Here is a 12,528-nt window from a genome sequence, read left to right on the forward strand (position 1 = left end):
CTTTCTTTTGTTCTTTCTTTCTATATTTATATATACTTTAAGTTCTGGGGTACATGTGCACAACATGCAGGTTTGTTACATACCTATCTATGTGCCATGTTGGTTTACTGTACCCATCAACCCGTCATTCACCTTAGGTATTTCTCCTAACATTATCCCTCCTCCAGCCCCCGACCTCCCAGCAGGCTTCAGTGTGTGATGTTCCCCTCCCTGCGTCCATGTGTTCTCATTGTTCAGCTCCCACTTATGAGTGAGAACAGGTAACACGCCAATTTCTGTGCCCCACAGCATGTTGTACTGGAGCAGATCCTCGCTGGAGAGGTGCTTCAGCTCCAAGTGTTTGGTGATGCGCAATGACACGGTGCCCTTGCCCAAGCCCGGGGCCCCCATGGTCACCGCGCACAGCAGCCGCGAGGACACCCCCATGGCCTCAGACCGGGGCCCGCGCCACGCTGGCACCAGGGCTTTGGCCTGGCCCGTGCTGGCCGGCTAGCAGTGCCACTAGCAGGCGGCGACCGCTGACATTTATCTTTGTCTCTTTTCAGGTCGATCCAGTGTTTACAAGGGAAGTAAAAGCCAAAGTGAGAAGGTAAGAGTTGGTGGAGACCAGTCATTTTGCAGAACGGGAAGCCTGAGTGGCCTCTGAGTTACCTGAACTCACATTTATCCAGTCCCAGACACTATTCCAAGCAGTTTCCAAGTGTTTCCTCGTGTGGTGCATCCTCCCAGCGAGCCCATGGCATCCTAGGCACCAGTATTTGCCCAGGGAAATGCCAATAAAAACCACTTTGTGATTATAATTTTTAACTGATCACATTGGCCAAAATGGAAAGATTTAAAGTCTCAAAGGTTTGGAAGAATGGAGGGGTATTTCCCCTTTGTCACAGCCTGTCTGGGGAGCAATTTGTTGGAGTGTTGGTTATAAGTTGCGTTTGTCAGCCGGGAACCCAACAGCACAGGCTTGAACACATTGAGGTTTCATTGCCCACATCGACAAGTCTGAGGGTGGTCAGTCAGGGAGCAAAGTGGAGGCTTCGCGGAGACCTCAGGGATTTGGCGCTTGTCTCTGTCCTGCCTTCCTCGGCCTGTGGCTCCCGTTCTGAAGGTGACGTGGTGGCTTTAGAGCTGTGTCATCAGTCTGCGTTGTAAGTGGGGCGATGGGAATGAGCAGACCAGAAGGATGTGGGTCTCATTTGGGTCAGCCTCCTGTAAAGTGGTGTCCTCACAGCCCCCGGGATTCCAGCCAGACTCGTTGGCCACACCAACCACCAAGGGCACTGACAAAGACTGGTTTTTTCCCCATCTATAATCAGGGATCTTCAGATTGCTCCTAGGTGCAGATGCATGTGTGCAAAAGTATCACCTGCTCAGGGAAGGGAGGCATGGCAGAGCCGTGAGAGTGGTGGCCAGTGGTGGGGACTGGGAAGATCAAAGAAAGGTGAAGATTTACATTGTGTGGTGAAAAAAATAGAACAAGGCAAAATGTCTATGACAAAATAGCTGTCAACGCTGTGTGCTGGGAACAGGGCTTTTGTGACATTATCATCACTATTTAGTATTTCTATTTCCATTCTTTTTTCTTTTTTTCTTTTTTGAGACCGAGTCGTGCTCTGTCACCCAGGCTGGAGCGCAGTGGCAAAATCTCAGCTCACTGCAATCTCCGCCTCCCGGGTTCAAGCAATTCTCCTGCCTCAGCCTCCCAAGTAGCTAGGATTACAGGTACACACCACCACGCCTGGCTAATATTTGTATTTTTAGTAGAGATGGGGTTTCACCATGTTCGCTAGGCTGGTCTTGAACTCCTGATCTCAGGTAATCCACCTGCCTTGGCCTCCCAAAGTGCTGGGACTACAGGTATGAGCCACTGCACCTGGCCTGTTTCTATTATTTCTATTCCTATTATCTTATTAGTATTTTAAAAAATTATTTGAAAAAAAGTTGAATTATTAGAAAAATGTTTTCTAAATCATACAGAGAAAATGGCACAAACCTTATCTCTGACTCTCCTAGCCCTTGAGAGCAGGTGTCTTTATTGAGCGTACTGAAAACAAAAGCAGACATGTTAAGCAACTCCCCCCCTCCCTTGTCAGGGACATGAGCTGTAAGGATTTCCACCCCAGTATATTTCTCCCGGCTGAACGCTTGGTCAACAATGCTTACTTGCTGATCTAAAGTATTACACCCAAACTGTCATCTCTCCTCCTCCCAGCTGCCTACCCATGAGATTCTTGGAATTAGAGCCCCTCTTCCTGCTTTGTGTTTCAGGGCCGCTGGGGTTCGATTGATTGGAGAGATGCCCCAAGAAGATTTGCACGCGGTGGTGAAGAATTGCTTCGCGGTGGTGAACAGCTCTGTCTCTGAAGGCATGTCAGCTGCAATTCTGGAGGTAATTATGTAACTCGAGTACTGAAATTGGGAGTATGAAATTGTCCATCACTCCTTTTCTTATTTATGGAGGTGACGACTTTGTCAATAGCATTCTGCACTTCTCAAAGCTAAAAAGGCCAAGCAGCATACCCGTTGGAGTTCAAAAGTACCTTTGAAGTTCTATCTGGAAGTTTAAAAATATCATTTCATTTCTCATTGCTATTTCTCCTTGCCAGCGATGACGTAAAATAAAACTGGGATGGCATTGCCTCTCTGACCGTCTAAATATCTCTGACAGGAAGGCAGCTAAGGTTACGAAAGATTGGGCCAGGAAACAGGATGAAGGTGTTTTTGCAGGAAGCCTCCTTTTACTTGATCTTTTCTCTTTCTTTTCCATATTTTCTGTAATTCCAGAGCTTGAGGGAGGAGAAGAAAGGGCTGGACTTTGCAGGTGGCAGGAGACAGGGGCAGGGTAGTGATCACAGATGACGGGGTGGCGTGGGGGCCAGGGTGGATCTGATCTCTTTATCTAGCAGTCAGCTCTGTAAAATCGCTTCATCTTTTTTGACAAAATGTGTCTATCCCAGCACCACTCTGCAATTCCCCACCAGCGTATCTGTGTTTTCAGGACCGAGGTTGGAGTGGGAAGACCGTGCTCTTGAAACCGGGGCAGGTTCTGGCTGGGCTGTGTCCCCTCTTCTGTAAAAGGTCCTGGAAATCCTCGCATCCCCTTTGCAATGGGACCACCTACAACATCTCCTCCTCCTTGAGAGGTTTTTGACTGGGGCATTTTACCATGATCTTCGATGCTTGATGTTAGCTCCTGGGGAGGATCACTGGCCTGTGTCTAACAGAAAAAGACGTTCCTTCTCTTGTTTTGGGGTTAGTTCATTGCCTTGGGGGCTCCTGAAGAATGAACCCAGAAAAGAGCAGGCTGGACTCACTCATGCCAACACCAGCCTTTGGCACCGGGTTTTCCTCATGTGATTAAAGCACCCAGTACCACATGCGTGGCACCCCTGGTGGTTCTCGGCGCACATGCTGCACACGACAGACATGGCGTAAGCATGCATTGATGGGCACATGATAAAGCCTGTTTTCCTGTCGAGAGAAACGTGGCCACTGCTTCCTGAGGTCTTTGGCCCAGGTTTCATGTGTTCTTTCTGAATATGTGGATTTCTTATTTCAGTGTCTACTTAGATTAATGCTGTTACTTTATCATAAGTCTTTGGGATATCCATGTATCCCCTTGGATACCGGGTGAATGTACTGAACTTACTAACAAAAGTTAAGATCTGCAAACCTTAGGGGTCCAGAGAGAACGTGGTAAACTAGGAAAAAAATCCTCTCCCTACGTTTAAGAAATGCCTGACATTGTGTGCATAATATTTGCTCTTAATTTGGCATCATTTATAAAAGAAGAAAAAAACCTCAAAAGAAAAAAACACGGAGGGAGCCGGTAACAGCTGTGTATCTGTGCTCATGAATCTGCTGTTAGATGCTTTCAAAGTGCAAAGTGTGAGTTTGTAACGTGATCATCCTCAGCCAGACGTCAGCACCTCAGTTTAGGGGTTGTTGCTAGTATTAATCTCCATTGTCCTTTCAAATCAGCTCCCAGCTGCAGTCCTCTGAGCAGTATGTTAGCTTTAAAAGTGTATATGCTGATGGCCCCAGTATTTGAGCTATTGTGAATTGCTCCTTTGTAGGTAAATATACATGTTTTTTCAACTTCTTAAGGAAAGGTAGAGTGGAATTCGGGAATGATTTTACAACCAGCACACACAGCATTTCACTGCCGCTGTCAAACCTCATTTACTTCAAAGCAAAGGCAGCTGTTGGCAATTCCAACTGCCTTAAAATGTTGATGTTGTGTTCCTTTTGAAAACTCCCAAATAACCTTTGGGCGAAGGGTTTTGAATGAAGCTGATTTTGGAGGAGTGGTAAGGGTGCATTTCATTAGAATCAATTCAGATAGCCAAAGCGTTTAATCATGGAATAAGTGTCTATCACTTTTGAAGGAAGTGATCTTTTGACCTTTCAGAATTAGCTGTATTTTCCCATGGAAGCATATACGCATCCCATTTGCAGAAACACGTTTCTTACTGATAAACTCCGAAAATCAAACGTTAGCTGGATGCGTGGGCGGCGGCGTGAACACTTCTACAACTAATCAGTTGTTTCCAGTTTTGAGCTTTTTTAGAGTTGAATCCTGCAGACAATTACATTAAAAGTATATAAACAGTTATTTGCTCATCCCAGCCGTCACGATTAGGCTCTTTTCCCGGCCCCAGAACACACACACGCGCGCGCACACACACACACGTATACACATAGGTGCACACACATGCTCACACACATGCACCGACAGATGCATGCACGCACACACACGCTCTGCCTGAGAGAGGAAGCCCATCTTCTAAAGCAGAGAGGAGCACCTGCAGGAAGGAGGTGATTCCTGGCCCCTTGGCTTCCAGACTCCAGCCCTAGTGATTGAAATAGGATTGCACCTAGTGATTGAAATAGTGAGGTCATTCAAGGTGACTCTGTGACTCTGTGTCACTTTAACCTCGACTAGTGTGTCAGCGTGTTTGTGTGTTTGTAAGTGTGTGTGTGGATTCGGCGGTGAGATGCCTTTGCCGCTTTGGAAAGTTGAAGGGCCTTTTGAGTTTTCATCATTAGGAAGATGCTACTGGCACGTATTTGGGATGGAGCAGCTGCAGGGAGGTGGGGTGCCGGTTCAAGGTGCCAGAATACGGCTAATTCTGAAAGGTCAAAAGATCAATTCCTTCAAAAGTGACAGACACTTACTCCATGATTGAACACTTTGGCTATCTGAATTGATTCTAATCAATTCATTGCATCAGAGTTGTACCCAAAATGCTGTTGGCACCCCCATTGAGAATCACTGTAACCCCAATTATGTAAGATCCAAATGCGCTGTGGGCACATCCAGCCCAACGCCATCGCCACGTGACAAGCAATGCTTGTCTGGCTTGACAGACGCCCAGTAAAGACCATTAAAATGCAAGCCAACCTCCCTGCAACAAAATCTAGACATGGGGGTTTCGAGCCCCAGGTATGTACCAGAATTACCTTGAAGCCTAAACAATCATAGGTACAGGTGATGGTGGCCACCCCTCACAAATCAGGCTTCACTTGCTTTCAGGAGGGGCCTGGCTGCTGAGTTTCTTACGACTGTTCTGCAGGGTAGAACAGAGGCAGTGTCTGTGTAAACCTTTATCAGCCCTGCTGAAAATGGCATCCTGGCCACAAAGGCTTTTACAAAGAGTCTCATATGAAGTTTCCCTCTGCCTGATAAGAGCTTGGAGAGCTCATCTGGGGAAAATAAGAAATCAAGTGAGTTCTCATAGGAGCAGAGAGTAGAATGGGGGTAGCAGAGACTGGGAGTGTGCGGAGTGGGGAGATGTTGGTTGAAGGACCTGAACTTCCAATTAGGAGGAATAAGTTCAAAAGATGTGTACTGCACATCATGGCTACTATAGTTAATAACAATATATTGTATCCTTGAAAATTGCTAAGAGTAGGTCCTAAGTGTTCCCACCACACAAAACAAGTATAAAGTAATGCATATGTTAATTAGCTTGCTTTAGCCATCCCACAGGGTAGATGTATATCAAAACATCATGTTGTGGCTTGGCGGGGTGGCTCACGCCTATAATCCCAGCACTTTGGGAGGCTGAGGCAGGTGGATCCCCTAAGGTCAGGAGTTCGAGACCAGCCTGGCCAACATGGTGAAACCCTGTCTCTACTAAAAATACAAAAATGAGCCGGGTGTGATGACTTGCACCTGTAATCCCAGCTACTAGGGAGGCTGAGGCAGGAGAATTTCTGGAACCCGGTAGGCGGAGGTTGCAGTGAGCTGAGATCACACCACTGCACTCCAGCCTGGGTGATAGAGCGAGACTCCATCTCAAACAAAACAAAACAAAACAAAACAAAAACCCATCATGTTGTACACTGTAAATGTAGGCAATTTTTGCTTGCCAGTTTTTTTTTTTTTTCCCTAATCAATTAAGTTCAAACACGAAGGTGTCAGGTGCATCTTGGATCCTGACATTTCATTTGTCTTAGTTCCAGAGTGGGATCCCTGACACTGGCTCTGAACTGCTTTCTGTCCCAAGCCTGTGAGTCGTGCACGGTGCCCCCCTGTGGACTCACGGGGCACGTTCTGAGGGCAAGCACACTCACCTCCGTGCGCCGTCCGCCCAGGCACCGGCCGTCTCCGCACCTGTCAGGCCCAGCTGCACACCGTCGCCATTGTCCAGGAGTTCTTCTCTCCTTAAGACGTTTCCTTTGTTAAAGGCACTTTTTGTTGGTTTCTCAAGAGGTGACTTCAGAACTAGGTTTCTGTAAATGTGCAACCCTCAGATTCCACTGAAGTCTCTTTGCCCTCTGTTCATTTCACAACGTCGTGAGCGGGTTGCATTGCGTCTTTTCTGCTGAACTGCGGTTTTCCTTGCAGGCAGGGCCGTGCCCTCCACAGTGTGGAATCCTTCCCTGCGTCTCCCCTTGCGCCGTGGACCGTCAGGTGGGATGAGTATGTTCATGCCTTCTGTCATTCAGCAGAAGTGGGTAGAGTGCCGGGTCTGCCAGGCTCTGGAGACGCTGCAGCGGACAGACGCTAAAGGGCCTTGTTATCATGGAGCCCATGTCCTTGTGAGGGACTGAAAGAAGAGCTGGGAGACGGGCAGGAAGCAGGCAAAGGGAAGAGGGAACAGAGAACTTTAGGATGTAGTAAGTGCTGAGGAGGAAGCGCAGCAGCAGACAGGACAGTGGGCGGTGGGGATGTGCTCAGGGAGGCTCCATGGTGGCGTGGGCTGAACGGTGGCCCCTCCCCAAATGCCTGTGTTGAAGTCCTCGCCCCGGCGTCTCAGAATGGGAACGTATTTGGAGAGAGAGGTAATCAAGTGAGAATGAGGTCCCTGAGCAGGAGTGTGGGGTGGGGAGGGGGAGGCTAAAAAGGGAAATTTCTTTCTTTTTTTTTTTTTTTTGAGACAAAGTTTCACTTTTGTTGCCCAGGCTGAAGTGCAATAGCCAATCTCGGCTCACTGCAACCTCTGCCTCCCAGGTCCAAGTGATTCTCCTGCCTCAGCCTCCCAAGTAGCTGGTATTGCAGGCACACGCCACCGGGCCTGGCTAATTTTTGTCTTTTTAGTAGAGACGGGGTTTTACCATGTTGACCAGGCTGGTCTTGAACTCCTGACTTCAGGTGATTTGCCCACCTTGGCCTCCCAAAGTGCTGAGATTACAGGCGTGAGCCACTGCGCCCGGCCTAATATAGCTTTAATATAATTTTAATTTACTTTATCTCGATGTCTGCTTCTAAGGTCACCTGTTTTTTACTTGGGATTTATGGGTGTGAAGTGCATTCTCAAGACCTAGGACAGGTCACTATGCTCTATAAAACTTACTGAGTCAGGTAGGAAGCCCACCTGCTACTATAATCTCATCTGCAGTTATAACAATGCCCAGAGACAGATGTAAATTCTGTAGTATTAAGCCATTTAGTCTGGACAGGCACGGTGGCTCACACCTGTAATCCCAACAGTTTGGGAGGCCAAGGTGGATGAATTGCTTGATCATAGGAGTTTCAGATGATTGTGGAAAACACAGCAAGACCCCATCACTACAAAAATTTTTTAAAACCATTAGCTGAGGATAGTGGCATGTGCCTGTAGTCCCAGCTACTAGAGGGGCTGAGGTGGGAAGATTGCTTGAGCCCAGGAGGCGAATATTGCAGTGAGCTGAGATTGAGCCATGGCATTCCAGCCTGGGCAACCGAGTGAGACCCTGTGCCCCCTTCCCCCGCAAAAAAAGGTTATTTAATCTTCCCCACTACCCTTATGAAGGAGATACTTTTATCTCTGTTTTACCTCAGGGGAACAGTCAAACAGTTGGGGGAGGTTGAGATGTTGACCCAAGATGGTACGAGTAGCATCTAGTGGAACCAGGTTTCACACCCAGGCCGATCAGCTTCAGAGCTTCCCTTACAAATGTTATCATTTGTTTACTTTTAAAAAGTCTAAAGTCTATAGAATAACTGAAAGAATGGTGCAGCGAATACCTGTGTACTCTTCACCCACGTTCATCCTCCTGCTTCCTCTTCCTCTCCCCTGTCTCTCTCCATACACATACACCCTCTTCCTCTCTCTTTCTTTTGCCAGATCATCTGAAAGAAGGTGGTTGATCCCAGCACAGCTAATATTTCTTTCTGGAACTTTGTGGAACAGGTGTCCTCTCCTGCACCTGGGAAGACATGAGCACGCCTGGGAAAATTCAGTGTTAGTCAGATTACATCACTGGATATGCACTCCATGCGTAATTCCCTCGGTGTTGTATTTTTTTTTTTTTCCAGGCAGGATCCACACAGCATTCATGCATTGCATTTGGCTTTGTGTCTCTTTAGTGTCCCCCAGCCCAGCTCCCCATAGCTCTCCATGACATCGAGCCCTCTGAGGGGCCCTGGTCAGTTGTCCTAGAGAACACACAGATAGATTGGGCTGATGCATTCCTTGGGGTTGGATTTACCTCCCACCTCCAGCTGGGACTCCACGCAGGTGATGTGTGCTTCCCACCACGTCAAACGGGAGACACATCGGTCAGCTCTTCCGGCTGTTGGTGACAGATGGCTCCACTGTGAAGCCTTACCTCTTCTCTGTAACTGATAAGTCATCCGTGGAGTGGTGCTTTGGGTTTTGGGAACACAGATGCTCCTCACCTTATGATGGGCTGCATCCCAATAAACCCATCACAAGTTGAAAATACTGTGAGTTGGCTAACACAGTGAAACCCCGTCTCTATTAAAAGTACAAAAAATTAGCCGGGCGTGGTGGCGGGCACCTGTAGTCCCAGCTACTCGGGAGGCTGAGGCAGGAGAATGGCGTGAACCCGGGAGGCGAAGCTTGCAGTGAGCTGAGGTCATGCCACTGCACTCCAGCCTGGGCGACAGAGTGAGACTGTGTCTCAAAAAAAAGAAAATACTGTGAGTTGAAAATGCGTTAAATACCCGTAAACTACCAAGTATCATAGCTCAGCCTAGCTGACCTTAAATATGCTCAGAAGACTTGAGTTTGCCTACAGTTGGGCAAAATCGTCTAACATGAAACTATTTTATAATAAAGTGTTGAATATCTCATGGAAGATATTATTGGATACTGTACTGAAAGTGAAAAACAGAATGGTTATATTGTTGCTGAAATATGGTTTTTACTGAACATGTGTTGCTTTTGCAGCACCATGAAGTCAAAAAATCTTAAGCGGAATCATTGTAAGTCGGAGACCATCCTGTTTCCTGATGACCTTTTACTTAACGGATTTGATCCGGATCCACTGGGATCCACTGTTGATCCCCAATCCTCGCCTGAGTCACTCATTACACTGGGGGTTACAGTGTGATGATTTTCTAATTCTGCTCTTCTCTCTACACTTAGTATATGTGCAGATTCTTCTGCAGAGAAGAGCCTTCCCTTTTCTTCCTCCTACTTTTCCTCTTCCTCCTCCTCCTCTTTCCTTTCATTTCCCTCTCATCACTAGGGAATCAGGTATTTTTGAAATTTAGTGTGTTACCATCTGTTACAATCATTATTCTTTTTGAAGTTGCAAAATTGTCCTGCTGTGGTCGGTGGGATCCCCTTGAAGTTGGCTTCTGTTTCCTTTCGACCTGACATCACTGAGCTTCGAGCACTGTAGAAAGAGAACTCCCAAAATGCCTCCTGTCCGGGCAGGCGGGGCCAGGGCTGCACACTGTGCTGTCGGGCTGTCGTCTTGTGGCCCAGCTGCTAGCTGCTGCCAGGCTGTGGGGTATCAGGTGCCTATCCCAGACCTTCGGAAATGGAAAGTCGGCTTCGTGACTCATCGGAAGGATAAATCGCTTTCCTTTTCCTTTTGTCTGCATGCCAGAGAGCTGAGTTTGGTTTTTGTGGCATTCATACTCCCTTGCCTGTGCTGGAAGGAAATGGCTTCCTCAGGGAAAGAGACGATGGTGATTAAAAACACATCCTCCAGGTGGTCGGTGAAGAGGTATCCAATGAGCATTCAGAGAGAGGGGCTTCTTTGTGACACTGCAATAATTACGTCAGACAAGCGATTACAGTATATAGTGTTTCAGAGCTTCCAAACATAGTAAGTAATTAAAGTTCAGATGTATTTTCAAACGTGCTATTGAGATTGGGATCTCGTTTTGGCAAGGCGTATTTTTTGTGAGGTGCCAGAGGTCCAGTTAACCCAAGAAGTTATTCCGCCCCACACTGGCTCACCTTGCCGCAGAGGCTCTTGAAATGACTGCCTTCTGCCCCCTTTCCTCCTGTCTTCTCCAGGCGATGGATTTAGGAGTTCCGGTGCTGGCCAGGAACATCCCCGGGAATGCTGCCGTGGTGAAGCATGAAGTCACAGGGCTACTGTTTTCCAATCCTCAGGTAAAGAAAAGTTCTTTCCCTCCATGCACTCGCCTCGTCTGAATAGTTTTCCTGTGTTTAATGGAGAGGGTCTTTCTGTTAGCGCTCAGTATTCCTGTCCTAGCCGGAGCCCTGCAGAGAGCGTGCTATCTTCTGTTATTACCTGGGCAGCTGCCTGGGTGTGCCACTAGCAGAAGCCTAGGGAACAGGAGCATTGAGTTCCATTCTTGATTCTGTTGCCAAGTTGCTGTACAGAGCTGGGAAAGATACGTCACCTCTGAGATGTCTGGATTTCTGATTTCTGAAATGGGTAGTCTCAGATACAACCTTGTATGTATGGAACATCTGCTGGCTTTCAGAGGACGAGCGCTTATGTGATCACTTTTCATTCCTTGAAACAAATGCACAAACTATGCAGGGTTCCTGCGTAAATACATGAACATGTGTGTACGTCGAGAAATAGAAGAAAGGGCCATGTACCTGTCCCTTGATTTAGCTGGTTATCCGGTGACTTCTGGGGTACACATGTGTGCCATCACCTCCCAGGAGCGTGGAAAGGTATTGCCCAGTGTAGGGGGCCACAGATGGTTCTGGGGATTCGTCCTCCAGGGTTTGCCTGCATCCAACACCCAGAGTGCCTCCTGCGGAGAGTGACCCTGGCCGAGTCTCCAAGCCTCACTTCGCCTTCCGGATAAGTGAAGCTTATTGTAACACCTGCCTCTTAGAGTTGTGACATGCGCTGAATGCATTGATGGCAGAGCTTTAGCGGTGCGCACGACACGTGCTGAGAGCTCACTAAACACCGATGTTATCAAAAGGGAAGGTGTTGGCTGGGTGCAGTGGTGCACTGGCTCACGCCTGTAATCCCAGCACTTTGGGAGGCTGAGGTGGGAGGATCATTTGAGGTCACGAGTTTGAGACCAGCCTGGGCAACATGGTGAAACCCTGTCGTTACTAAAAAGATTGAAAAAAAAAAAAAATGCTGGGCGTGGTGCATGCCTGTAATTCCACCTACTCGGAGGCTGAGGCAGGATAATCACTTGAACCTGGGAGAGGGAGGTTACAGTGGACCAAGATCACGCCACTGCACTGTGTCTGGGCAACAGAGTGAGACTCTGTCTCAAAAAAAAAAAAAAGGCATTGTCACTTCCTATCCCTAGTAAATAAAAATCTTTTTTTTTTTGAGACAGGGTCTCACTGTGTAGCCCAGACAGTGCAGTGGCGTGATCATGGCTTACTACAGCCTTGACCTCCTGGGCTCAAGCAATCCTCCCACCTCAGCCTCCTAAGTAGCTGGGACCACAGGCATGCGCCACCACTCCTGGCTAATTTTGTTTATTTTTTGTAGAGACAGGATCTCGCCTTTTTGCCCAGGCTGGTCTCAAACTTCTGGCCTCAAGTGACCCACCTGCTTGGCCTCCTGAAGTACTGGGATTATAGGCATGAGCACCACGTTCAGCGAAAATTAGCTTCTTAAAAAAATATTAGCTTCTACTACTAACCGTCTTTATTAAAGCACATATGCTCTTCCAAAATCCAGAAAGCTATGCTTCGAAACTGAAAACTCAAATACTTGAATATTCAGTTTTTAAGATTTCTTGCAGCAGATGTTTAATTCAAGTTCACTCTCCCTTTCTGTAGTGTGATGACGTGTCATGCTTTTCACTGCCTGCTTCTCACAGAGTTGTAAACAAATTCCAGCACAAACAACATGAAAACTTCATGGGGCGGTGGGTGGTGGGGTGTG

At 47.5% G+C, this 12,528-nt stretch overlaps 1 protein-coding gene and 1 pseudogene across 1 annotated transcript in view; one reads left to right on the forward strand and one right to left on the reverse strand.

Annotated features, from left to right (window-relative positions):
• LOC105545846 overlaps positions 1-426 on the reverse strand; it is a 1,238-nt pseudogene extending 812 nt beyond the window's left edge.
• GLT1D1 (glycosyltransferase 1 domain containing 1) overlaps positions 1-12,528 on the forward strand; it is a 114,502-nt gene that overhangs the window by 75,716 nt on the left and 26,258 nt on the right. Inside the window, exons 9-11 of the mRNA XM_011988887.1 lie at positions 546-589; positions 2,266-2,386; positions 10,704-10,802. Coding sequence (XP_011844277.1) covers positions 546-589; positions 2,266-2,386; positions 10,704-10,802 — 264 coding nt within the window. The remainder of the gene's footprint in view (positions 1-545; positions 590-2,265; positions 2,387-10,703; positions 10,803-12,528) is intronic.

Source organism: Mandrillus leucophaeus, unplaced genomic scaffold, assembly GCF_000951045.1.
Source record: "Mandrillus leucophaeus isolate KB7577 unplaced genomic scaffold, Mleu.le_1.0 Scaffold34, whole genome shotgun sequence".
In the NCBI taxonomy this organism is placed as follows: Eukaryota; Metazoa; Chordata; class Mammalia; order Primates; family Cercopithecidae; genus Mandrillus; species Mandrillus leucophaeus.